This window comes from Leuciscus leuciscus, assembly GCF_965113295.1.
Source record: "Leuciscus leuciscus genome assembly, chromosome: 15".
NCBI classification, from domain to species: Eukaryota; Metazoa; Chordata; class Actinopteri; order Cypriniformes; family Leuciscidae; genus Leuciscus; species Leuciscus leuciscus.
Genome location: NC_138739.1, coordinates 17979149 through 18006943, shown reverse-complemented (window position 1 = coordinate 18006943; position 27795 = coordinate 17979149). Strand labels below are relative to the sequence as shown.

The 27795-nt window shown below is 37.0% G+C and overlaps 3 protein-coding genes and 2 long non-coding RNA genes across 7 annotated transcripts in view; 4 read left to right on the top strand and 1 right to left on the bottom strand.

The window, feature by feature from the left end:
• LOC309474974 (uncharacterized protein) overlaps positions 1-27795 on the top strand; it is a 136720-nt gene that overhangs the window by 13503 nt on the left and 95422 nt on the right. The gene's annotated exons all lie outside the window — the stretch shown is intronic.
• Positions 1417-12474, top strand: LOC309476349. 2 transcript variants are annotated; one of them, XR_014198036.1, is made up of 6 exons: positions 1417-1724; positions 2476-2806; positions 4264-4508; positions 4881-5436; positions 6151-6377; positions 11476-12474. It is a non-coding gene; the product is annotated as an uncharacterized lncRNA (long non-coding RNA). The 2 variants fall into 2 exon arrangements; XR_014198037.1 differs by having other exon boundaries at positions 1422-1724; positions 4264-4406; positions 5318-5436.
• Positions 6384-9430, top strand: LOC309476479. Its single transcript, XR_014198191.1, has 2 exons — positions 6384-8920; positions 8963-9430. It is a non-coding gene; the product is annotated as an uncharacterized lncRNA (long non-coding RNA).
• Positions 13433-19817, bottom strand: LOC309476123 (uncharacterized protein). Of its 2 annotated transcripts, none has more exons than XM_082139327.1 (5): positions 19673-19817; positions 18608-18934; positions 17171-17479; positions 16850-16960; positions 13433-13663 (listed from the first exon to the last, which is right to left on the bottom strand). In XM_082139327.1, the coding sequence occupies exons 1-5, from the start codon at positions 19719-19721 to the stop codon at positions 13440-13442; spliced, it is 1020 nt and encodes a 339-aa protein (XP_081995453.1). In that variant the 5' UTR covers positions 19722-19817; the 3' UTR covers positions 13433-13439. The 2 variants fall into 2 exon arrangements, with proteins under 2 accessions (XP_081995453.1, XP_081995454.1); XM_082139328.1 differs by having other exon boundaries at positions 16862-16960.
• Positions 24089-27533, top strand: LOC309475055 (uncharacterized protein). Its single transcript, XM_082137662.1, has 9 exons — positions 24089-24253; positions 24392-24596; positions 24708-24783; positions 25347-25630; positions 26152-26214; positions 26399-26481; positions 26668-26757; positions 26846-27051; positions 27146-27533. Exons 1-9 carry the CDS (start codon positions 24231-24233, stop codon positions 27322-27324), a joined length of 1209 nt encoding a protein of 402 aa, XP_081993788.1. The 5' UTR covers positions 24089-24230; the 3' UTR covers positions 27325-27533.

The window sequence follows — 27795 nt, the reverse complement described above, 5'->3', positions numbered from 1 at the left end:
AATGGGTGGTTGATTATAATTTCACTTTTTTAACTTTAGTTAGTGCAGTGGTTCCCAATTCCAGTCCTCGTGACCCACTGCTCTGCACATTTTGTATGTCTCCCTTATTTAACACACCTGAACCAGATCATCAGCTCATTAGGAGAGACTCCATGAACTGAACTGAGTGTGTCAGATAAGAGAGACCTACAAAATGAGCAGAGCAGTGGGTCACGAGGACTGGAATTGGGAACCATTGAGTTAGTGTGTATGTTGCTGTTTGGGCATAAACAACATCTGCAAAGTTACAACGCTCAAAGTTCAAAGCATGGGGAGATATTTTCTTTTAAAGAAATTGCTTTTAAAGGACTACAACAAATGGCTGGTAGGGACTACACAACATTCCTCCAGGGTTAGTGACATCACCAACCCTATAATTTACATAAACCCCGCCCCGGGAACACGATTTATAGATTATCAAGACAGAATATGCTGATCAATGACTAGAAGATAACTACACATAAGCTACATAAATTCATCAACTAACCATTCAGAAACTTCCTGTTGCATTCAACATGTTGTCACTTCTTCTTGAGTCTCTCCATCTTTGTCTGAATCCGGTTTGAAGACTAAAAGTTTTGGAAATTTTCAGTGTAGGCCTATGTCTTTGTGAGTGCAAGCTGTTGAAGCTCCGCCCTCTATGCCGCGAGCAGCAGCTCATTTGCATTTAAAGGAACAGACACAAAATGGTGCGACATCAAATACTTATTTTACATCTTGTGAAAAGGGCATTATACCACCCCTTTAATGTAACTCATATTGTATTCATCTGAAAGAAGAATGTCATATACACCTAGGAGGGCTTGAGGGTGAGTAAATATGGTAATTTTCATTTTTGGGTGAACTATCCCTTTAAACTGTCCAAATCAGAAGGAAAGACTGAATATAATATGGAAATAAGCTATTTGAGAATGGCAACATCAGTGACACAGGGAGGCTAAAGGAAGACATTTGTATATTCAAAATAAAGTTGGTGCTGTGAGGAATAGGAGAGGGAATAGAAAAGAAGAGAGGTAGTTATGATCAGATTAAGAATAGGGTCACAGTAGATTATATGGCACACTATACATTATAAAAAAGCCCCCAACTGTGTGATTGTGTGTGATTATTGTCAGGTTTGAGAAACTACAGAGCATGTGCTTATGAGTTGCAGACAATATGAAGAACAAAATGAAGAAAACATGATGGAAGAATTAGGAAACGTACGTTGGGCTAACAGGAACAGGAATGAAAGGAAATACTGGAAAGCGGTGAGAGTGAATAAAGCAGAAGAAGTATTAGCAGTTTTTTAAACAAGGACAGGACTGGGGGAGAATATGATGTAATGGGCATTACAGGAAAATAGACCCGACAGATGGCAGTAGAGCAACGCTTCTGGATGCAAGCAGGAGCAGCCATTAAACCCTAAAAAAGAAAAAGACGAAGAAGACGACTGCAGGCTTTCAGATTTTTAAAGCTTAAACTTACAGCTTCTTTCGTAGACTATCAGTCGTCGTGTAAATGTATTAGTAGGTCAGGTTGTTATAAAATCCTCTCCGTTAGTCTTTGGTTAGTTTTGTTAACATATATGTCGCTGTCAGTCGGGTGTGGTTCAGTATTATATTAATATGCGTCGTCGAAATCAGATTTTTTTGGAATCTACAACAATATGAAGAGCATGTTTCAGTTGTTATTTCTAATGTGCGGTAAGTGTGTGATTTCTGTTCACTTTCGTTTACTGATATTATATATATGTCCTTCACCACTTCTGTAATTGCTCGTTTGTATTTCTTCTTCACTAGTATGCGAATGCGCTTTTAAAACATCCAGTTGAGATACATTTGAGATATCGGGAACTTTGCTGTGAAACAAAGTATCAAATCAAACAGGTCGAGAAACTGATGGTGGTTTTAGCCTTCTAACTGTTGGGGGTATAATGCATTATAAAATAAAGTGTCACAATGAAAAGGGTATGAGAAAACAGGTGCTTTTTAAAAATTTTTGTTATGCTGTTTTTCTTTCCATAAGAAAGCTGTTTCTTCTTATTTTATTTATTGTGTGAGCTATGAAAGTGAGTATTGTTTTAGAGGCTGTACAAACAAGTTTCATTGTATGGTTCTACTGGACAATGACAATTAAAGTCTATTCTATTATATTCTATTCTATTCAGTTTGTGATTGTGTTGAAATCAAACAAAAACAATCAGTTTATTATTATTATTACTTTTATTTAAATATTTTCTTGTAGCTTTGTATAAGCGTTTTCAAAATTATTTAATGTAAAAGTAGCTCCTCATCCAGATTTTCTCTCTTTAAGACTGTTCTGTATTTATAGCTGAATAAGTCAAATTGTGTTTAAAAGACAAAACTGATCTCAGTTAGCAACTATAGGTCTGTTCACTTACATGATCATCAGTGTTAAATTAGTTTAATATCTGAGAATCTGTTTGTTCTGCAGGAGTGTTTGGTGTTGATGCTGATAAAGTGAAAGTCAGTGTCAGTGATGGAGGGAGATTCTGTCACTCTACACCCTGATCTTGAAATACAGGGATTTATTCTGATACAGTGGAGGTTTGGAGAGTCAGGTCTAGTCATTGCTGTTACTGATGGAAAGGAGATCTCATATCCCCACCCCATCTCACAGAGATCCAGGGACAGACTGCAGCTGAATCAACAGACTGGATCTCTGACCATCAAGAATACGAGAATCAGTGACACTGGACCGTACAAACTACAGATCTTCCACTACACTGGGACCTCACGTATGACATTTGGTGTTTCTGTCTCTGGTGAGGACACATTTATTATTTGAATAATTTAGATATTATCAAGTTGTTTTTTGTTTTATGAATTAAACTGAGATTCAATGTGCAACAAGCAATATTAGTAATATTAATACGGCATTTTGTTGGCATCTACAACAATAAAGAGCACTTTTAAAATATTTCCGTTTTTATTTCTAATTTGCAGTAAGTGTGTGATTTCTGTTCACTTTCAGTTTCGCTAATTTGAACACATTTCCCATTGGCTGATGTTCTCTTATGCCTGTAGTTTATTATCATATTAACGTAATAACATTCGTAGTACATGTATGTACACCTCCACTATTGCAGTTGCTCGTTTGTATTCTTCACTATTCCAACACACACAAAGACACTTTTAAAGCATAAGAAACAGTATATTCGGTAAGAAAGAATACATTAATTTTTAATCTTTCCCCCTTATGGACAATGTGTTAAAGGGTAAAGGTCTAATCACGTACTCCCTTGAGTAGGTAATTACTTCACGACCACTATAAAAAAGTTTATTCTCTTTAGTATTAGTGTGTGTAGTATGAATGTAATCTGGACGTACTGCATTATCATTTGACCTACCAGTCAGTTACATCGCTTCTCTCCCGTGGCCTCATGGGACAGTCAATTGTCTACAGTGAATTCAGACATACTTCTTTCTTTTGTCACCTACTATATAGGGAAGTATGTCATTTTAGGAGCAGCCTTAGTTTGTGGTAAACCATTTTTTGAAGACCTCAAAGAAGTTTTAAGTCTGTTTAAAGCTCGTATGACCCATCTATGGGTTCAATTTTGTGAATGTTTACATGTATGCATCTAGCAGATGGATTATGCAAAGCATTCAAGGTATATCCTAAATTTGATCAGTTCTTTAAATATTTATTTGGCTTTTATAGTGTCATACTCTATTTGTATTGCTTTTATGGATTAGATGATGAATATTTCACAATGCTACATTAAAAAAGGTTTTAAAAGACTAAAGTCTTTCATAAATACAGTTTTGTCTGTTTTTTATGATAAGATTTTACTGTAAATAGCTGTTAAATGTGAAGATCTTCCTGATTGGTAGACTTGACTAGAGTTGACCAACTTTTATGTATAAAAAAAAAAAAACACAAATCAAACAGGTCAAGATTATGAAGGTTTTAGTCTTCTAATTGTTGGAGCTATAATGCGTCATAAAATAGTCACAATGAAAAATTACACAAAAAATACGGGTATGAGAAAACGGGTGCTTTTCATTTTTTGTTTATTCTTTCTTTTCTTTTTTTGTGAGTCAGTTCTGTTGTACTGTTTTTTGATCCAAAATTTTAAAATATTTATTTTCTATTATAAGTAGCTAAGCTTTCTATAAAAGTGTCTTCTAAATGGTTTAATGTTAAAATATCTCATCCTTAGATTCTAGAACCACTAACATGACATTTTCTCTTATTATTTTGTCATCTCATTGAGAGATTTCGAGGCAGACTGCAGCTGAATCAACAGACTGGATCTCTGACCATCAATAATACGAGAATCAATGACACTGGATCGTATAAACTACAGATAGACCACAACAGTGGGAGCTCAGATATGACATTCAGTGCTTCTGTCTCTGGTGAGGACACTTTTATTATTTGAATAATTTAGATATTATCAAGTTGTTTTTTTGTTTTAAGAACACAGATTCAAAGTGCAACAAGAAAATATTAGTTGTAATGTGCTCTTACATGTAGGGCTGTGCGATATGACGATATATATCGTATGGACGATATAAAAAGTATATTGTTTCATATTATGCTCTATCGTTTATATATAATCACATATGAATGAGTACATTTTTGAGTACATATTTATATTATATACTCAATATATAGGCTATATATATATATATATTTATATATATATATAAACTATTATTTTAGTTTATATATATATATATTAAAAGAAAGTATTTTCCATGTGGTAAATATATATATATAAACTATTAATTGATTGAATTTATAGAAAAGGTTCTATATCGTGATATATATCGTTATCGGGATATGAGATGACTTATATCGTGATATGAGATTTTGGTCATATCGCCCAGCCCTACTTACATGATTTTAGCTGTGGTTCTCACTAGCATCAGAGCTGTGATTGGGCCGTAGATTATCACATGACTGATATTATGATGGATGATCTTCTGAATATAAATATCCAAGTAGCTGCAAATGGCAGCTTACACCAGGGTGTAAATAACTTTGTTGTTTGTAGATAATTATTAGTTAACCTGTATATGTAGATCTTATTGCCAGGCTCCCAATAACAATGCTAAAATATTCGTTACACTTTATTTCGATAGTCCACTTTTGACATTCTACTCAACTATAAAGTGGATTATCGAAATGAAGTGTTACCAAATAGTTTTAATTGTTTATACTTCATCATTAATTTTTAATCATTATAATACAAATGGCATATAGAACTTACTGTGTGAATGATTGATTCACTCACACTAATGTCTGTTTGTCTTTATCATTACAGAACCAGGTCTGTCTCCTGGTGCTGAAGGTCTGTCTTCTTTTGTAGCAGGGATTGTTGTTCTTCTTCTGCTGGTGTGATGTATTGTCTCCGCAAGACATCTGAACTTAAAAGGCAAAAGCGTAAGTGTTACAACTGATACATCAAGAGCTTTATTGTCTTACATTAGAGTTTAACTGATTAATATGATGAAGTCATTCACAGTTTTCCCACCCATTCTGATGTTTGTTCTGAATAGGAGTCACAACAATGCTGGTACATCCATACATATTGTGGGGTGCAATATGCGTCACATGACTAAACATGTGCCATCAAATACATTCATATTACAACTCGAAAACTGCATTCCGTCTGCATTCACTTTAATCCGGATATATTTGGAAACCGCTTTTTCTGTTCCAAAACACTTCTTTGTTCATACTAGAGTTTAATTGTTTTGCAAAAGTTGCTCATCTGAAACTCTTGAAAGAATAGTTCACCCCAAAATTTAAATGATCCAGGGGGTTAATAAAGACGTTACTAAAGTCGAGTTCCGGCGGAAGGGTGACCTCTGACCCGACGTATAACTTAGTTCCTTTTCTCTTATATCGACATACTCCAACATTTTTCTTTAAAATTTCTCATTATAGACCTCTAGTTCTTGATTTTGTTTTGCTCGATCAATTCTCACCTAAGCTTACGTCATACGTCAGGTCAGAGGTCACCATTCTGCCGGAACTCGACTCTCTCGTAAACGCGATGTAAAGAATCTCTCCATCTGTTTTCAGCTCTACAATGTGTCGAACAATCAAATGTAGATAAAACTAACACTGTTCTTCTATGTGCTGCTGTTACAGATGAAGAGATTACTATATTTGGGGTGGAAGGAAAGCATGTGACTCTAAACACTGATACTGAAACACAGAAAGATGAGCTAATCGTGTGGATGTTTGGAGATCAAGACAATCTCATCGCTCAAGTGACTGTACGGTCCAGAGAGACATTTGACGTTGGTGATGGGAGATTCACAGACTGAAGCTGGACGAGAAGACTGGATCTCTCACCATCACAGTTATTACACATGGTGAGTAGTCATCTTTCAGTTTAATATTTTAAGGTCTTAAAAGGTAAAAAAAAGTCATAAAGGTATCGTAAAACTAATCCATATGATATACAATCGCTTTGATGATGATGATGAACAGATTTAGGTTTTTATTCACATATAAACACATTTACCTAAAGCGAATCACATCACAACTCAAATCGTCAGTGGAGAAAGGCATAAAGTTCATCATAACAACATATACATACATAATATACATAATAAACCCGCTTTATTGCTAAATCTACCTGATTTTACAAATCAACAGAAAAATATACCTGGCTTCTCTCGAGACTCCCGTAATAGTTTGCTGTTAATGATATGCTTAAAGGAACACTCCACCGTTTTTTGAAATAGGGCTTATTCATATTCTTTCATACATTTAGATAGGTGGGCAAATGCATTTTTGTCTCAGTGCATGCATTGTTTTAGTTTGACAGGGTCGGCGCTAGCTTAGCTTAGCACAATGAATGGAATCCTTTGTTGCCAGCTAGCATGTCCTGAGTAAAAGTGATAAAAAAACAAAAAAAAAAACACGTAATTACTTCTTGTGGCCTGCGTATTCACAACGAGTACAAATAGCAATGCAGATTAACACTAGGTGATTTACTAGGCAGATATTGACTTGGGACTCTATTATCGGGAAGCACAGGCGAAGCACAGCTACTTAGGCGAAGCACTGCTACTTGGGCGCAGAGATATCACGCAACACATGAAATCCCACGACTTCCGTCAGCATACCGGTGTGAATAGTAGCTGCCTGGCTATTTTCCCTACAGTACATGAATGGCGATGAACATGGCTGATTTTGTGTGAGCCAGAACCATACCTATATGTACAAGAGTTTACAGAAAATGAGTGAAAATAGAACGACAGGAGGAGGTTGCGATCACTCAACAGCCTGTGTCACAGCTACCTAGGATTTCACGGCGCTGATCCATCCTGCAGTACTCGATTTTTTTTTCCCCCGGTGTGATAAAGTGAACTGGAAAAAACGCCCCACGCCGAATGGACCAAATGGACAGCTGTCCACAGAGTAAGTGATTATTTTAAACATGACACATGTATAGTAAACTGCTTGTAGCCTTCTCCTCTCTAGTAGTTATACTAAAACTCCTGAGTCAAAAGAACCAGGCTAACTCGGTGAGAGAAATATAGCTAACTCAGCCCTCAGTCGATCATTTCATTTTACAGGTAACGATAACAGCGATTTTTATTTTAGTTTGGTTGTTCATGCTAAACAGGTTGAATTCAACATGAGGTTATACTAGAGGAGGCTAACGTTATTTGAACCGTAGTCTATATAAGTTACAGCTTCTCAGCATCTATTTTACAACCGAATAAAGACACATATTAACATAAGGAGTAATAAAAGACAACTTACATGTGCACTTTGTTCTGCCTGTGCTTTGAAAATAACGTTAGATGGGATGGGACAGCCGTATGTTTCAGACGTAGTACCGTCTTTCTGGGCCCATATTCCATTTTTTCAATGTAACTTAGTCCTCCGGTGCAAAATGCTCTTCGCAAACACGATAGTGTTTGATTTTGTAGAGAGGCGTTGAAGTACAGATCTCCAGAGCAGCTAGCCATTTATTTCTCAGTTCCACATTCGATGGAATTCTGTGAAACATTACATTCGTGTATGTCCTTTGCTTGTTCTCACAACTTTTGCTACGCAGGTAATTACCATCTTTGCTATAACCGTAACTTCTCAAAATAAACAATCCAAAAGCGAAGACACTCGGTGCAGGTCACGCGTGTTGTTCTTCTTCTTCTGTGTTTTGACTCGTTGCAATGCACATTGCAATGTATGTTGACGGAAGTCGTGGGATTTCATGTGTTGCGTGATATCTCTGCGCCCAAGTAGCAGTGTTTTGCCTAAGTTGCTGTGCTTCGCCTGTGCTTCCCCATAATATAGTCCCAAGTCAATATCTGCCTAGGAAATCACCTAGTGTTAATCTGCATCACTATTTGTACTCGTTGTGAATACGCAGGCCACAAGAAGTAATTACGTGGTTTTTTTTTATTTATTTTTTATCACTTTTACTCAGGACATGCTAGCTGGCAACAAAGGATTCCATTCATTGTGCTAAGCTAAGCTAGCGCCGACCCTGTCAAACTAAAACAATGCATGCACTGAGACAAAAATGCATTTGCCCACCTATCTAAATGTATGAAAGAATGTGAATAAGCCCTATTTCCAAAAACGGTGGAGTGTTCCTTTAAGCTGAATTCAGATGTCAGACCATCAAATGCAAACGCAAAAATGAAAAATTTAAACCAGACGTTTTTTTCGTGTACATCATCAATAGATACTTTTTCTATTTTCCTTTTTTTTTTATCTTGTAATTTGCACCATAGGCTGTACCATTACCAAGGGGGTGTGGCCTTGGACTGCTATCATTTCATTGATGTAACTGCTTTATTTACACTGCATGCATATTGAGGTGTAGTTTAAAGACTGAACACAGAGGATGACCTTTTTCACCCGAAGTGCCATCATTTTCAGTATTAATATTACTGTGCTAAATATAAGGCAGTCGAGGACTGGCCATCGGGAGCAGCCGGGAAACCCCAGTTGGCCTGGCTAATGATTTGGCACATTGCTCAGCCTGTTTGTATTTACCTACTTATTCGTTATTACTTTATTTTATTAATATACCTTATACCCTTGTTCAGGGGGATGCATTTTACACTGTAGCCTATGGTACAACCACAAGATCATTTAGGTAGTGGGATAGGCCTTCACGGAAATCGTGCATGAAACATAAAAAGCGAAAATATACTAAAAATTAAGCATTTAAATTTTTTTTTTTTGGTTTTTAGCACTTGTTTGTAATACAATATTTCATATAGCTATGCTGCATGTCAAGAGCACTATATGATTTATTTCGATTCATTATCATCAAATGGCGAATTCCCAAATGATTTGGGTGCATCAAGCATGCAAATAAAGTAATAATGAATAAGTCAATAAATAAACACAAACAAGCTGGGCAATGTGGGTCGGTCCTTGTAGATTTGTGTTATGTCGTTTTTCGATTTAATATTGAAAGTAGAAAAATCAGATAACGGCTCATTTATTTGTTTTATGTTTTTTCGAAAAATGAAAAACAAATAAATGAGCCATTTTCAAATTTTTCTACTTTCAATATTAAATCAAAAAACAAATGAACGCACAACACACGGACCGTAATACAGAAACTTTCTATCTTCTGTTTGCTATTCTTCTGTAAAAGCCCTTTCATATCCATAGATAGGTTACGATAATGCACAATAGCTTTTATCCGAACTGAGGTTCTAACTGAAATTACCATGGTTACCAAACAGGTAAAATCGGATTCTAAAGTTTGAATCGTTCTGTAATACACCTCCAGTTATATTTGATCTCAAGACAGAGTCAGTGATGGAAGGAGAATATTTAGTTTTATTCACTGCTACTGACATAGAAAGAGGTGAACAAGTAGAGTGAAGCTTTGAAGGTAAAACTTGTTCAACTGGGATGAATGGAGACATTAAAAAAAGCCCTTATATGGTGATGATGGGAAATTCAGACACAGATCTTATCAATACAAACACCAGAACCAGAGAAACTGGAGTTTATTAACTACTGATCAGTAGCAGTCGGGGGGACAAAATATGCAGGGAATTCAGTGTTAGTAAATCAAGCCTTTCAATATAATAATTTTACATCAGCAAAGTCTGAAATTAACACTGTCGTAGATTTTTCCCTATACCTAACTAAGTCCTATCTCATCTGACCTAAGTCTACCGGGGCCGTCACCAATCGACGATCTCCCTGGGCCGTTTCCAATCGACGATCCCTAACGTCTCCAATCAACGCTTCATAAATACCTGGGCCGTCTCCAATCGACGATCCCTAACGTCTCCAATCGACGCTTCATAAATACCTGGGCCGTCTCCAATCGACGATCCCTAACGTCTCCAATCGACGCTTCATAAATACCTGGGCCGTCTCCAATCGACGATCCCTAACGTCTCCAATCGACGCTTCATAAATACCTGGACCGTCTCCAATCGACGATCCCTAACGTCTCCAATCGACGCTTCATAAATACCTGGACCGTCTCCAATCGACGATCCCTAACGTCTCCAATCGACGCTTCATAAATACCTGGGCCGTCTCCAATCGACGATCCCTAACGTCTCCAATCAACGCTTCATAAATACCTGGGCCGTCTCCAATCGACGATCCCTAACGTCTCCAATTGACGCTTCATAAATACCTCAATCGACGATCCCTAACGTCTCCAATTGACGCTTCATAAATACCTGGGCCGTCTCCAATCGACGATCCCTAACGTCTCCAATCGACGCTTAATATATAGTCTAACTAACTAACTTCTCTAACTAGCTTTCTTCCTGCGCAGGAATAATTGACAAACAGACTTCAGCAAATGTCCTTTAAATGCTTTAATCACGGCCGGAGGATCTCTCGAGCAGTTCTCAGGGAATCTCTCCCAAGAAGAAGCAAGGCCGGAGGATCTCAGACAAATTCCATTGAGAATCCCACAGTACACAAGAATACAACAGTTTTTATAGAATAAGGAGGTATGGCAAAAATGTCATACTGCATTACATAATTTCCCCAAAATTGTATTGGTTTTCATAGACAAACCCTTCTGTTACCAGGTAAAGCAAACTTTGTTTTAATGATTACTTCATTGTTAATCACAAGGTTCAAATTTAGTCATCTGTCTAGTTTAAATTCCCAAACTTGTTATTTATACACTCAAAAAACACAACCAAAGTCAAAGGGGTATGGCAAAAATACAACGTCCAAAAACATTGTGTTTCAAAGTGTTATCATGTTAGGCCTAAAAAGAGAAGTATAGATGTTAGAAACATGGTTAGTTTAATATACAGTTTACTATTTTATCTATTAAAAATCTACCACAACACCAATTTACATGAAACTGAATTTTAGTAGTGAAAAAGTATTTGCATATTATTAAAAATGTCGATTTGATGGTAAATTGTTGATGGAAGTTACTTCTTAGAATTGACTACACAACTTTCAGATCTTCTCTCTTTTTAATTTCTGTATGTTTTTCAGGTTCCACTGAAAACACTGTGAATGAATCAGCGACTGTAGAGATGCCGCTGTTGAGTGTAGAAGAGGCGGATGGAGCGAGGGTTCAGTTTAAGACCTGCCCACAAGTGCCAATCGCTGAGACATCATCAACATTTGAATGAACCTAAAAATGAAATTTCCATCATTTTTTACACACCCTCATGTCGTTCCAAACCTGTATGACTTTCTTTATTCTTTCTTATTCTGCTCAACATGTTAACATGTTTTCTTCCTACAGAGAATAATAAAAGTCATTCAGGTGAGTGTGTAAATGATTTTAGAACTTTTAATTCATCAGATTGATCATTTCAGAAACATCTTTGCCCATCAAGCGCCACATAATATTTACTCTTCCCATAATGTTTAGGCATTAGGTCAGTAGGTGGAGAGTAGGTCTTTTGTGGCTGTTTGAACACATTCGACCACATGAGCGTTTACACTACAAAAGCAATCCGGTTGAATACGTTTTCGACTACCTCTGGATGTTATTGACAGTGGACAAGCTCAAAACGTTTACACCTGTATTTAGCATCATCCACTTGTGATCTGATCAACCAAAATGCATATTAATACCAGGTATAAACAAGGCCTCAATTGATCACAAGTATGAGTGAGTGTGTGAATGTGTGTGATCCCTGTAATGAATTGGCCATCCATCTAGAGTCGCTGGGATAAACTCTCCATCCCCACGACACTACAGAGGAAAAGCCGTTTGAAGAACGAATGGATGGATGTTCTATAGTGAATCTGTTTTTTGGTCCTCTATTCAGATATGAATCACAAATTGTTAATGTGATCTAAATTTAAAGTGCCTTTCCTATTCATGTTAAAGCAGTTGACTGAAAAACGTATCTTATTGCACTTTTGCTTAACACTATACTTAAAGAACTGTATTATGAGACCCCATGTGTTATGGATTATTTACGTGCTTGCATTATTTTCATCTGGAAGTCGTTTGAATAAATATTTCATTTAAAGATATTGATCTTCTATGTCTATGATCTTTTTTTAAATCTGATATTATTAATGTCCTCCTGACCTAGTAGAAACATGGATTTGTTTGTTCAGTGATACAGCTGCTCCTTGTTTGATTCTAAATATAAATATACTTTTATGTGAATTGTTTTTATTTTTTATCAAGTCACGTGAAATCTCTTGGTTCATACTGTATTATCTCTATAACAATCAAATCCTCAGATCATCAACAGCAAAAAGACCAAATTAAGAAGATTAAATGTGTCTGTCACTGATGAGTAGTACATCATTTTATTATAATGACTATATATTTATTTGTACAACCATTCCATTCCTTGAGTCTGAAGAGGTGTTCCCAGACTTTTAAATCCCTTTGCATATCAAGTGGATTTTCACTTTCACTTTCATTTTCAGTTGCAGCCTCCTTCATGTGTTTCCATATTCAGTCATAAGGGGGAGCCAAAGCAGCGTCATGTGCATTAGAATCAGTGGGAAGGAATGAGAGTTTGCTTAAATCCTATTAATCAGACCGATTGACTTTAAGTAAATAAGTAAATTAAAAGGGTTTTGGATATGTAGGAGAATGTTAAGTAGCAGGTTTTCTTTTCCCCCATTGATCCTAATTCCTCTACTAGCTGGACTCTTTCACAACAGTTTGTTCTGCTGTTTGAACTAGATTGTTTTGTGACGTTATAAATGTGGACAGGAGAACAGAAAAACACAAGCTCTACACCTTGTTGTAAAACCAAAGCTTTATTAAAAGTCACCAAAAATGCAGATCAATCACGAGCCTATAAGATCATTCTGTGCCATTGTTTGTGTTGTTAATTATTATTTTGCCTAATTATGGTTAAAGCCATGTATTTAATTTAATAGATCAATTAAAGTGGTCAAAGAATGCAAAGACAATCTGTTAATAAATAGTTGTGCAAAGAAAAGGAAAGGTGCAGAGCATCAATGTATGTTTTGCTTTATATCTGGACATATCTGGAACTAAACCTTCTGCTCAATTCACACTGTTGGTCTGATTTGACTCCAGAGGTCTGACAGTGATGTCTGGTCTCTTCTTCTCTGATCATCTCACTTCTTGTAGATCTGATGTCATAAACCAGCACAGCAACAGTAGCCACGCCCACCAGAGCAGAGACGACCAATCGGATCACAGCTTCAGTGAAACCACAACAGTGGATGTGGCCTGAAAAGAAAAACTATGATTTTATGGCTCTTCCGTATACTCCTATAGGTGCTGGTTTTGTGAGTTATTATTAAGAGCTCAAGCATCCACTGGAAAGTTTGTATGCACAGTTTCCTCGCTTAGCCAAAAAACATTAGCTAGGATTTCACAATTAACAGAAGCAATTCTAGACTCTTTAAATGGCTCCCGAGGAATCTGTGTGATTGTGTGATTCTTTATCCATGATGATTTTTGCTTTGAGCGTTAATGTTCTCTAGAGTAGTGCAGCATATGGCACTACACACACACACACACACACACAACTCTGAGACGCGCAATTAACTTCACTGTCTGCTTCCAGTTTTCTGTTCCTGTGAAATCACACAAGAAATGCAAGCAAATGTGCCTCACAGTGGCGGTTCTAGAGGGGGGGCCGGGGGGGCCAGTGCCCCCGTATCACCAAGCTTGGCCCCCCCTCTGGCCCCCCTAAATTTGGAATCGTAAAATCACACCAAACAACTGCGCATTTTATCAGTTGCGGCGCCTTCATCTATAGGCTACACTGCAGCACGACGTATATTCACATCAAATGTTAACGCAGAGGAACGGGACACTGCAGTTCACAAAAGTTCATTATTTGCATGTGCTTTAAAGCCTTGCCGGTTAAACATGTCATTCGCTGCTGATGCGCTGTTCAAATATGCGCTTTAGTGAGCGCGTACACTCGACGCGCACATGCACTAAAAGCCTGTTACTGGACTAGGTTATCTTTTGAGTCTTATATTGCGCTAATACTGTCAAATACAGACAATGTTTACATAAACAAAGTTGGTTATGTCTAAAGTGAAAGCAAACAGAGAAAATTAATTAAAATCTGCTTGTCATATGCGTGTATATTAGACGCGTCGCGTGCAGTTCTTAAAGAGACAGTAGCCCTAATAATAAACATGCTGCCGCTTGTCCTTAAAGACCCACTCCGATGAAAATCATGTTTTTCTAGGTGTTAACATGTTCTTGTGGCATTTTTCTTATGCTAGAGGACATATCTTGAGAAAAATAAGCTCAAAGTTGTATTTCTGAGTATTTCTGCATTCAAATGGCTGTGAATCAGTAGCAGACGCTAAAATGCCGGCTAAAATAGACTGGAGTTGTGACGTAGTAACTCCACTGGGCGGGGCCACAAGCTCATACTCCCCTCCGCCCCGCCCGCTCAGGTTCTGAGGAGTAGAGAAGACGATGGCGGATCAATACCTATGTGCGGTAGCGGGTTGCAATGCTAAGAGGAGAGATATTGGTATTAGCTTTCATGCTTTACCAAAACATGTTGCTGTGAGAGATGAATGGATTACGTTCCAGGGTTCCAGACTGCGACCATTTTTTGAGAATGTGCGAGTTAAAATTTTATGTGGTCGCATTTGTGCGAGTGCATGGTCATGTACTACTCAGTTAAATTCACGCATGAATTTTCCTGCATTGAACTTGTTTTAGCGCCCGCCAAAGTGAATTTTTGTCCCGCCAAAGTCTTATTTAATCGGTGAGTAATGTAGATGAACTGTTTGTAATGTTTATAACTGAAAGAACGAGCAGAGAGAGAGACCCGGACGCGCGCGCGCGCACTCTCTGTCTTCGGAGCCAGGCGAAAATGTAAACAAGACCTCACCGTCTCCAAACTAAGCGCTGTCTTGCTCTCTCTCCCTCGCACATATTAATCAAAATAAATCGACACGGCGGTAAAAGGTCGGAAGACCAAAGTTTCATGTGGAGCATTCGGAGATTTTTTTTTCTTTTTCTGAATTGCCGCTGGGTGTGAATTGTGCTAAATAAGTTGCCTTATCTTCTCTGAAAAGCGTTCCGGACATTCAGCTGACATAAAACAACACTTTAATTAAACGAAAAAAACTATCCAGTGATGAAATGTTTTCTGTGTTGACAGAAAGAAAGAAAGAAAGAAAGAAAGAAAGAAAGAAAGACAGAAAGAGGCTGTTGCTGCCTATGTATCTCGCTTCAGCCAACGGCTCCGCCCACAACGCAGAGGCGAATTGCTAATGAGCTACTGCCGCTCTGCTGAAGCGAAGTCCCAGAAAACGGCACAGGTTTTGTGATTTTGGCTAAAACCGGCATAATCATCATTTAAAGACCACTGAGAATGTTTTAAAATAGCTCAAAATATGATCGGAGTGGGACTTTAAAGAGATAGTTCACCCAAAACCAAACAGTTGCTGGTCCCCATTGACTTCCATACATAGTATGTAAAAAATATACTATGGAAGTCACAGGGGTACATCAACTGTTTGGTTACTCACATTCTTTCAAATAACGTTTATTTTCAACAGAAGAAAGAAACTTATTCAGGTTTAAAACAACTTAAGAGAGTAAATTATGACTTTTTGGGGGGAGAACTATCCCTTTAATGTTAATAAAACAACAAAACACACAGAGGAAATCATTCACTGCTCTTGACTGAGAACTTTAAGTCTGTTGTGTTTTATTTTCATATGTGTTCATTTAATTACTTTCTTCAATTCTACTGTTAAATACACCTATAGCTGAAAAAATAAAGCACTGTTTATTTCATTTGTATATTAAGTTGTGTATGTGTAATATGTATCTCTGTTCTTAATTTTTATAACAAAGAAAATAGTGACAAAGATTTCGATTTTCGCCACTTTGGCCTAAATGTCTGCCATTCTTTTTTATTTTATATTTTGTTACCTAGGCTATATTTTGTTACCTAGCCTATAAGGCTTTGCTTTTAAAATAGGGACATTAGTTTGGCTGTAATGCTCAATCACATGCAAAATAGTAAAACCAACATGAAATAAGAATCGTGATAAAATCGTGATTTTCCTGAAAAAAAAAAAAAATTTGTGATATGATATTATTGCCATATCGCCCACCCCAGGTGTAAAAAAGTGCCTAGATGTGCTTAGATGCTAAAAAATTTGTTATTATTGATCATTATATCACACTACAATTAAACATAATGAAACATTCATTTGAATTGAAATTGTTTTATTAGCTTAGCTAATATAATTTATTAGCTTTTTCTAGAGATTGCAGTCATGCATGACATGGTGAAAAATGACTTGAAATAATACTGAAAATAGGTTAAGATGAATGTTAAAGGTGTGCCCCCTAAAAGCACAAGTGGCCCCTGCCTGGCCCCCCCAGTTACTGTGGTCTAGAACCGCCACTGCTCATATATACCCAGTGATGTACCTGAACTTGACTGATAGAGTTCAGTAATGTTCTCATCCTCAGTCTGGTTGACGGTTGAATTGTTGCTGGACGTCACACAATTTGAGCTTGACGATCTTTCTGATGATGAAGAATATTGGGTCGCAGTTAATCACACACAGATCAGTGCTGACAATCTTTATTTATATTAGATGCATTTATAAAATGTTATTAAAGCAGTCAATATCATAACTTGGATTTAAGGACTATTGAAAATAATAGAAAATACATGTTTTAAAATGACAAAGATATAATAACAATTATGGGCAAATTATGCTGTAATTCTCTTACCATAGACTATGAGATTAAAACTCATGTAGCTGGTCTCTCGGCTGACAATTGTTAGTTGATAAAGTCCAGTGTCATTGGTTTTGGTGTTTGTGATGGTCAGAGATCCAGTTTGATCATCCAGTTTCAGTCTGTCTCTGAATCTCTCATCATACATAGATCTGGTTTGCATGAGTCTGTTGACTTCAGCGATTCGAGTGCTGCCGAACGTCCACTGTACCATCAAATATTTCTGTACTTCGGTAACATAAGTGTGTAGAGTGACAGAATCTCCCTCCATCACTGACACTGACTTCACTGCATCCGTCACATCTAGAGAACAAACAGAAACATGTTTTGTTAAACTAAGATCATTATGTTGCTTATTAATGATCAAATTGCAATTTCAATCTGTATTATGCAGACATTTTCTGATCTGCAGTGAACCAACACTTTAAATTTGGATCTTATAAGAGATGAATAACAATGAAAGTTTAGGAGTTCAGTTTCAGGTGATGTTTCTTCAGCTCTCACTTTCTTGTGAGAAATGGAAGCGAAACACAAAACACTCATCTGTGGATCAGACTGCTTTATCTTCATTCAGTGAGCCAGTTACAGTTAGTGATTAGCTTACAGACTAATTTAAATGCCTCTGCTTAGTCACTTCATTCATCTATTAATTTGTGTAATTACTTGTTTGTAATTGGTTAGAAGGCTGCAAAACATTTTTTGCAACAACAAGAGCAGATTTCAGTAGGATGATATAATGGACACTTCTCACAATTGCGTAATCACAGGAGCTGTAACTATAATACTGACTATATATAAACAAATACATGTGCAGCCATTATTGTGTTTCTCTTTACATCTGTGACTGTTTTATATTTGAATTGAGCTGTAGCTGCATTTTCTCATTCTTAGCTCTATTCATGCCATGGTTTTCATGGACTTTTAGTTTATCACATTGCTTCCCTGTTTTCTTTGTTCTCTTTGTTTCTTTTTGGTACGTTTACATGACAACAATGTACTAAAAATGGAAACGTTTCCTTTACGTTTTTCAAGTAAAGACGACACTTTGTCAAAACAACTCTGTTCACATGGATCTGTGAAAACGACTAAACGCTGTATTATCATGCCAGGCCAGTAGTTGGAAATGTCAGTTTGTAAAGAAACACTACTTGCTAAAGACTGAATACATTATACGTATGCACATGTGCATGTTTTCACAAATTCACGTTTTTATAGTTTACGTGGGGATGATAACAGTATTGTTTTCTCCTGAGTATTTTGATTCATTGGATTAAAGACTTTTGCAAGTAACTTTTTTTTTTTTTTTTTTTGACTACAAAGCAAGTGTGACAGTTCATTTGTTAAAAAGGAGTTAAAGCCATCAATATCATAAAGAATATTGAAATGAATAGAAAAGAACCATTTTTGGATAAAGATAAGTTTAAGTCTTACCATAGACTTTAAGATTGAAACTCATGTAGCTGGTCCCTCTGCTGACAATCGTTAGTTGATAAAGTCCAGAGTCTGAGGTTCTGGTGTTTGTGATGGTCAGAGATCCGGTTTGATCCAGTTTCAGTCTGTCTCTGAATTTCTCATCAGGACCATCATACGTCAAGTTGGTTTGCGTGAGTCTGCTGACTTCAGCGATTCGAGTGCTTCCGAACGTCCACTGTATCAACAGATATTTCTGTACTTCAGTAACATTAGTGTTTAGAGTGACAGAATCTCCCTCCATCACTGACACTGACTTCACTTCATCTGCATCATCACCAAATACACCTGATGAGCAAACAGAAATGTGTGTGCTGTTAAAGACCAAATTAAATGACAATTTAAATCTGTATTATGCTGATGTTTTCCACTAACATGAATGTTAAATGATTTGCAGAGAAACACTTTTCCATAAAGAGATGAATAACAGTGAAAGTTCAGAACAGCAGTTTAAACAAAAAAAAAAAAAAAAAGAGAGAACCTGGGACCCAGGCTTTGGCCCTAATTCATAATACATCCCTGAGTATAATAAATATCTGGTCTATGCCACTGTTGATTATAATGGGTGAAAAAACGGGTCGATCACACTGTCGATCAGCGAGTTTGTGCTGAACAAAACTGAAAAAGCGGGTGGGCAGTGCTAAACTGACTTGTTCCTCTCCAGTGATGTTTCTTATGCACTCATTTTTATGTGCAAATAGAAGTGAAACATAAAACATCATCTATGGACAAGACAATCTTATTCAGCTGACCAGGACTAAATATACTGAGAAAATGAAATGCTATAAATTACCTTAAATGATCTAAATGCATGTTGAACCATTTTAACATTGATTTCAATATGTGTAAATAATGATCAGTGTTTTAAAACAAGATAACACATTTTGTTTCGCTACATTTCTAGTAGAAGTCCATCAAATGAACAGGCCCTTCAAATAAATTACTCAACATATATACTGAAACTTTTTTGTTGAATAACCCTAAAACAGCAAGAAGTGAACTCATTAAAACACATCTATAACTTACCAACCAGATGCCACAAGCACACCGAGAACAAAACAAAAGCATAACCCATATTCACTGGCCGTTTGCCCACCACTAAATGTCTAAAAATGCCCGGTCACAGCAGGAGAATTTGTAGAGAAGACCATTTGGGTGTTGACAAAGAGCAATGATGTGTTTGTGGGCGGAGCCTATCTGATGGCAGACAGTGACAGTTCTGACACCAGTCTATGGAAGACAATGAATAACAGAATAATAACAGAATAAAATCATCTCATAATTTTGAAACCAGAATTACAAAATTTAAACTCGATATTCTCTTTTTTCCTCAGAAGTGCAAGTTTATATCTCAAAACTCAAGACATATCTCAAGTTTAATGTTATCAATGTAAAATGTTATTGGATTTTTTAAAATAATGATAATAATAATAATAATAATAAATGTATTTTTATAACGCTTTCTAGACACTCAAAGACACTTTACAGTTGTATGTTATGCTGTAACATAGGGCTAATCTCCTGATTGCACGTACATCACAAAGATGTCTATTCGATGTGCGTGTTTAAATCTGGAAGATATATTTTTACAGTGTTTGCTCATCTGCTCAGCTCATCTGCAATCCGTCTATAGGATGTTTCCTGTCAGATGTCAAATAGACGTTTAGAAAATGTCTTTAAGATGTTTATGATTTAGAATGCATGTAAAACTGATATCTTAAAGACTTCTAGATGTTAGTAATCAGCAGACGCTTTCCAGATGAAGTGATCTTTAAAGCAACACCATGTAGTTTTTCAACCTTCATAATATATTTCCAAGACACTTGTGATGGTACATCGACTTACAATAGGTTGAATGACACGTCTGCCATAGCCTGACGGGGTCTGTATCACTTTAACTGGCACTACAGAACTTCGGGGTTCGGGTAGTAACCCAAGCACAAAAAGAACTGCAAAATTCGACTGCTTTATGGCATACCTCACTTCCCCCACCACCCCCCACCACCCACCCCCCATTTCCTCAAATTCGGACCTGAGAGCCCAACTAGCGTTTGTTTGCCGGCAGGTATAGCGTGTGTATGTTGTTGTCATGGCCGAAGCAGCAACGAAACCGAAGAAGGCAAAGGTTTTGTCAGAGGAGACTAGGAAGAGAAAAAGGGAGAGTGACAAAATCAAAGGCCGGACGAGGATCAATATTGGCAGCGGTTGCTCCCTGGCGTGAGCTAAAGGAGGAGGAGGGGTGCCCTACCGATGCTGACTTGGTCGTCATGCTGTTGGACTAGTAAGTATATTGACAAAAAAAAAAGTCAGAAGTAAGCCTATTTCTAAACGGCGTGTACAAGTTTGGTAGGGGCTACATTCTTGCAAGTAAATAATACATGATTAGACGGACAAAATCATCTTTTAGGCTAGCCTAATGACTGCAGGCTGATAGTCATGTTTGTTTATTTATTTATTTTCTGGTGAAAGTGTCTTGCCTCAAGCTATAATGCAAATCGATTTTTCAACTTTGCAGATTCATCTATGGTAGCTTGATATTATAATATTGATGATATATGGCTATTACCTTCCACACAAACATTGAATTGAATTATCCATTCTGTAAAACAGTAGCCAATAGGCTACTATAATGATGCTGGCTTGTAAATGTGAGCTACGCAATCTTTTGGCGTTTGAAAAAAATGAAACCCATGAAATTATATTCATATGACTTGCTGAAATATATGCCACTGTATCTAGGATGAAGACATTTCACACGCAACGCAGGCAGTCTGCCCAAGACGTGTGAACTCCTTCTGCATAGTTCGGGGGTATCGGCTTGTCAACAAATGCACGTGTATCCCCTGGTGTAACCATGACAGATTTTACGACAGTAGAGCCCGAGAGCAAAACTTACATGGTGTTGCTTTAACAGACATCTTGTAGACGTATAACACCAAAACCATATATAACATCAACCGCTCACCCTCCGACTACTTTAAGTCTGTCACATGACCAAGAATGGATAGATGTGGGAAGCATTCTGGGGGACAGCGTTCTGGGCTTTTTTTTTTTTTTTTTTTAAGGGGCAAGTGAAACTTACTTGCCCAGCCACACAAGCAGGCTAACTAGCTTAAAAATAACTAAGCATCGAAACGCGAGAATGATTCTACATTCAGTGTAAAGAGCTGTTTTGTGAATATTATCACAAGCAAGTAGCCTTTTTAATTAACATAAATGTTTATTATCATAAACAAGTAGCCTATTTAATATTAAGTTATTTACATTTTAGATACATTATTGACGATATAACTATTATATAGTTTTAGTTATATTTCACCGACGAAAATAGTTCCAAAGGAAAACAACAATCAGCGAGATGTTCTGCGATTCATTCAGCGTTTTGAAAGAATCTTTTGAATGAATGACTCAATGGCTCATTTATTAAAGGGGTCATATAATGTCATTTTTGTACAAGCTAATATGATTCTTTAGGGTCTAAATTAAAAGTTGTAATATACTTTAATTAAAAATTCTCATTAGTATTGTAAGAAAACACTCATTTTACCTGGTCAAAAACAGCTCTGTTTTCAGCACGCTGTTTAAGTGCATGTGTCTTTAAATGATAATGAGCTTTGCTCACCCCGCCCCTCTGTTCTGTGCATACACCGTTTGTAACACAATAATATGGAGGTAGATTTGTGTCTTTATTATTCAATCAAAAAAAAGGTTGCTTCAATCAAAAAATATATTTTCAATCAAAAAAAACCGTTTCAATCAAAGAAAAAAAGTGTTTGAATGCAAAAATATATTTGAGACTCAAAAAAATGCATTTGAACACTATTTTTTTTTGCTTGAAAATGTTTTTTTTGATAGAAGTGAAGGTTTTTTTGTTTGAAGCAACTTTTTTGATTGAAGTATTGTTGTTTTGTGTTTGGGCCATATTATGGGTAGGACATTTGTGTCTTTATAATTCAATCAAAAAAGAAGTTGCTTCAAACAAACAAAACATATTTTCAATAAAAAAATCACTTCAATCAAAAAATAAACCTTTTCAATCATAGAAAAAATGTTTTTGAATGCAAAAAAATATTTGAGATTCAAAAAATTGCACTTGAACACTTTTTTTTTGATTGAAAATGTTTTCTTTGATTGAAGTAATCTTTTTTGTGTTTGGACCATGTTATGGGTAGGACATTTGTGTCTTAATTATTCAATCCCAAAAAAGTTGCTTCAATCAAAAAAAAAAACATTTTCAATCAAAAAAAAAATAATTTCAATCAAAGAAAAAACTGTTTAAATGCAAAAAAAAAATTTTTTTTATTGAACTTTCTTTTTTTTTGAATGAAGTGAAAAAAGTTTTGAAGTCGTTTTTTTTTAAAATCATTTTGACACAAACGTACCGCAGTGGGGGCGGGTGCTTCCCCATTGGTCAGACATGCTTGAGTGACAAGTGTCTACACCAACGACGTCTTTCTGACAAGCAAGTCATGGTCGCCACTCGCCAGCGAGCCAGGAAGCAGTGGTGGAGTTGTTGGTAAGTAGATAAAACCGTATTAAAATGATTGGTGTCACGTTATTAGCCTACTCTGTTTGATATTTCGATTAAACATACAGCTTGCTAACTTAGCTCACGTTGACTAATTTGTGTGATGGTGTTAGATATCTGACGCCTCATATTGTCAGGCAGGCTAGCAGGGTGCGCTAACGGCTAATTGAATTGTTTATTTCACTTAAGTAACGTTACAGAGGCTTGCTATGTGCTAGTGCTATATTGTGTTATAATACGTAACGTCATTAGTGGTCAAACAACAGTCCACAGGCCAACTGTTGCCCACAGCGCTGCCTGTTTAGCAGCAACAGGTCATGCAGAGCCTGAGTCTATCTTCTCACACAGCCCACAGGATTACAGCTATTTGACCGTCCCGCTCTCTCTCTCGCTCACGGGTAGTGGTCTCCCCACCATCACAGTCAAATGCTCGCAGACACAGAGGCAGATGCTGTTATTTTGAGAGCGGGGCTTACATATGCCGTCCCGTACGGAAAATAATGTTGCATACCACCGGTAACATGAATATATATTCCGTTGCTCGGTGCGCAAACTAGCTGTGTCAGGCATTATTTATAAGTAGCCTAATGTCCTGCACAACTCCACATGGAAAACTGGCAGTTCAATGAAGTGATGCTTATTGTCTGACATAGTGTACAAGTAGTTACTAGCTTAAAGTATTGTGCCAATAATGATCCTTCTGGTAAATTTGGCATTCAGTTGAGACACAAAAGCTCTTAGTTTAATGAAAATCTTTGGAAAAGAAGACAAGATGGTTTGTTTAATTAGTATTCATTTATTTAGATTTCTAATATCATATAGTATTGTCCTGTCAACCCATTACAAGTCTTGCCTTATTCAGTGTTGATTTATTGACATGTTTATGTATACTATATATACATGGACTATATATACACACACACAGAACAGGTGAAAGTATTGAGGGTGGGGACAGACAATCAAGGAGGAGGACGAAACCACACGAGGAGGGAAGGGGAATCTGAAACGAGAGGAGAAGTCAATACAACAAGATGACACAGGAAACAGAACTATAACATGGACCGAGTCATGACATGCAGGTTGTAGGGGATTTGTGAAATGTTATTCCACATACACAGCCATCCCATGCAAATTTAATTTTTTACTGACCCCTTTTTGTAAAATATTACAAATCTATTTTACAAACAAGGGTCTCACATTTTTTTACTTTTTTGCAGATCATTCCCTGGATTTTTCAAAAGAAAATCTGCAGACAAACACAGAGACAAGAAACATAAACCATGGAAAGGATTTGACATGGCTTTTTTCTTATTGAGTGACAAAGCAGAAACAACCCCGACCACACAAGATGAACTGGAGCTACTACAGGCAGGGCTGGGAAAGAGGACTCTCTCGATCACTAAAGACTTAAGCCATGAAGAGGTGAGGAGCAGCATCTTTCTTTATCTCCCCCTACCTCCTCTATCATTGCCTTCTCCACAATCGATTTTTACAGATATACCTTCCTGAAATGTTCTGTCTTTATTACTGTAGTTGTCCACTTTACTGGAGAGCACCTACCCGAAAATGGCAAGTCTTGAAGGAGGATGGCTTCTATACAAAGCAGCTGGTATGTTAAACAAGACATTAGATTAACATAAGGCTATTTGAATAGAATCTTTAAATAGTGTGGAGCCCTGCACTACACAAGGCTTTTCCGAGTTCAAAAGGAGTTTCCAGAGTTTCCCTAAATAAGCTGTTCGAAAATACTGACTTGACAGTTTTTTTGTTTTTTTTTTAAGTGGGCACATCCATGTGTACAGTGATCATAATGTGATAACCAAACTTGCCGCAAGGAGATATGGGAAATTTAGTGAATAATGTTAGAGCTTAACTCAAGAAGAGATGTCATAGAGGCTCGTATCTAAACATAAAAACATCTAATATATTTTTCTGAAACATGACATTGTAGATTATTATAATGCAGAACACCTGATTGTGCACGTTTTAACTTTTTGTCCTCGATTTCATTATCATTACAGTCGATAATACTTTTCCTCATGTCATTATTTTTCACTTACAAGTATGCCATGAATGGGTCAACTTACACTGGCTGAATGCCATGCTCAGCACACTGATGTTAATATACTTGGTTGGCACTACTTTTAATTCCCATAAAACTTGAATTTGCAGGTGGACATGGAAGGAGGAGAATGACCGCTGTCGCCTTAGAGTCAGAGGGATACACTGGCTCTGTTCTTAGAAGCGCCTCCGCAGGAGGGAAGTTTATGTTATATATTGCTCCTCTCCAAGAGAAGATTGATCTGACACCACTGCCAGTGGATGCTCCAGAGTTCAGTCTCATGCCAAAGGCTACATGCACACAGTGCAAAATGGTCATGCCATTGCAAATGCTTGCCCTTCATGTGCAAGGTGATTGTGAAGGGACGTCTTGGACAGCTCTTTGTGATTCAGAGGTGAGACGCCTTTCTTGTCACATTTTTCCACTTAATGCAAGTGAAAGGTGAATGTTGCCACCAGGCCTCCAGACTAACTTTTTTTAAAACTGTCCCTGGACATTCCTGAAAAACGGTCTCAACCATCCCGAAGTGAATGTAAACTGTCCCAAAATCGAAATGGTGTTTTTTTTAGTGTTTTTTTTCTTCTCTAATTGTTATCATCTATGTCTGTTATTGGCATAAGATAAACAGAAACATCATTATGAGAAAATAAAGTGTAGTCATAATAAATTAAAAAAGCCCCTGGAAACATGAATTTGAATATTAAAAATACATATATTATATCAAAGCCGAGTGTCTGATTAAGCATCCACAAAAGTCTGAGTGAAAATAACCATAACTATAAGAAAACCTGGTTTAAAAAAATGAATTTTGCTGTTTAGATTAAAAAAATCTTGGCCTGTTTAAATGTTAAATGACTGACAACTGTCAATCAGTGTTATCTAGTTATCTGACACATTGTTTGGCTGCATTTTCAGCAAGAAGATGAGGAGCTTGATTCTTCTGTTCCTGCGACTTTAGATGTGCCACCATCGAACAAGGTATGGTTATATGTAGGACAGAATAATATTTATTGCAATAATAATATAATCTTTTATATTTTTATTACTCCTGATTTTGAGTGAAACCATAAATGATCAAATGAACATTTACTATTTACCATTTATGCTGAGAGGGTTGCTATAAAAATTGGAACTAATCCTGTCCATACATCTTCCCATTTAGCAAAGTAAGACAAAATGCCCGATATGCAACAAATACTTCCCAAGCCAGGACATTGAGTTCCACGCCAGTATCTGTGGAACAAGGTAAGTCAAGTCACATTTATTTATATAGCACATTTCGTGCGACAGGTGCAGACTCAATGTGCTTAAGAGTAAAAAAATAAATAAATAAATAAAACAGACAAGTGGTGTATGTCCTTTGCATATAATAACATCACATTTTTTAGTTTGCTGTGATTAGATGGAATTCATTGTAACTTCCATTCTTAGTTGTAGTCCTGTATGGAGCCCAGATGCTGGACCTGAAAGTCCCCATGATCTGCAAGAACCAACACAAGATCCAATAGATGACATCTCATGGTAAAAAAAAAGAAAAGGGATCTTGAAACTTTGATTTTGCTGCCAAAATATCTTTAGATTTTTAAGATGTAATAATTTATTTTAACAGTGAAGAAGATGTTCTGCGTTGGGTTGACTCAAAAGTTGAGACGGGGAAGACCTTCAACATTTGTGTCTCGAGGGACAACATGCTGGAGAGAGGTCTAAAGCTTTGGCAGCGCCAGAAGACTGGAGGCCCAGCGAACAAACTGAAAATTACCTTCATAGGAGAAGCTGGCATCGACACTGGGGCATTAAGGAAGGAGTTCCTGTCTGGTAAGTAGTAAGCCAGTCACAAGTGTGTAATACTTCCAAATCAACAATAAAACCCTGTGACTGAGGCTGTTCTCTGGTTTGTTTATGTCCACAGAGATGGTTGCTGGGATAGAGACGCGCCTCTTTGAAGGGGGGAAGAAGGGGAAGATCCCAAAATACTCCATCACTGACCTGGACAAAAACTATTTTAAGTTTGTTACTCTTATTCATATTCTCATATTAATCAACAGTATTACTTATTTACTTGCATTTACACAATGGTGTATACTATAATGGTGTGTACAACTACTCACTGCTAGAGGAATAGACTACATTAAAAAGATATTGCTCGTGGTACACCTCTACATATCTTGTCTTAAGACACTTTGACTCTGTGACTTTGGGTACATAGTAAGTAACCATTCCAAATATTGGCTCCTGGCCATTCCAGCCAGGAACTTATCTCCTGATTCTGTAACGTGAGGCACCTTGGTGTACAAGTGCACCCCCCTGACATGATGCTGGTATGTCACAGGGACTTGGGTACATAGGAATGAATTTATATTTTCACCTCGTGCATTGTATTTGTCTTATCCGGCTTAGTACAATGTTACGATGTAATTTAGCAGACGCTTTTATCCAAAGCGACGTACATTGAGAGTTCCTACAACACAAGCAAGGACTTGTGTAGTACTTCCTACTCTTTGTAACTGGATATCTCAGGACAAACAGCTTGGCAGAATTTGATTATATGTGACCAGAAGG

Coding starts and splice junctions, on each gene's coding strand:
- LOC309475055 (XM_082137662.1), top strand. CDS start 24,231: ATGGACCGAGTCATGACATGCAG. Junction 24,597..24,707: donor AAGACTTAAGCCATGAAGAG/GTGAGGAGCAGC, acceptor TTATTACTGTAG/TTGTCCACTTTACTGGAGAG. Junction 24,784..25,346: donor GCTTCTATACAAAGCAGCTG/GTATGTTAAACA, acceptor TTGAATTTGCAG/GTGGACATGGAAGGAGGAGA.
- LOC309476123 (XM_082139327.1), bottom strand. CDS start 19,721: ATGGGTTATGCTTTTGTTTTGTTCTCGGTGTGCTTGTGGCATCTGGTT. Junction 18,935..19,672: donor GTGCTTGTGGCATCTGGTTG/GTAAGTTATAGA, acceptor TTTGCTCATCAG/GTGTATTTGGTGATGATGCA. Junction 17,480..18,607: donor TTTCAATCTTAAAGTCTATG/GTAAGACTTAAA, acceptor TTTGTTCTCTAG/ATGTGACGGATGCAGTGAAG.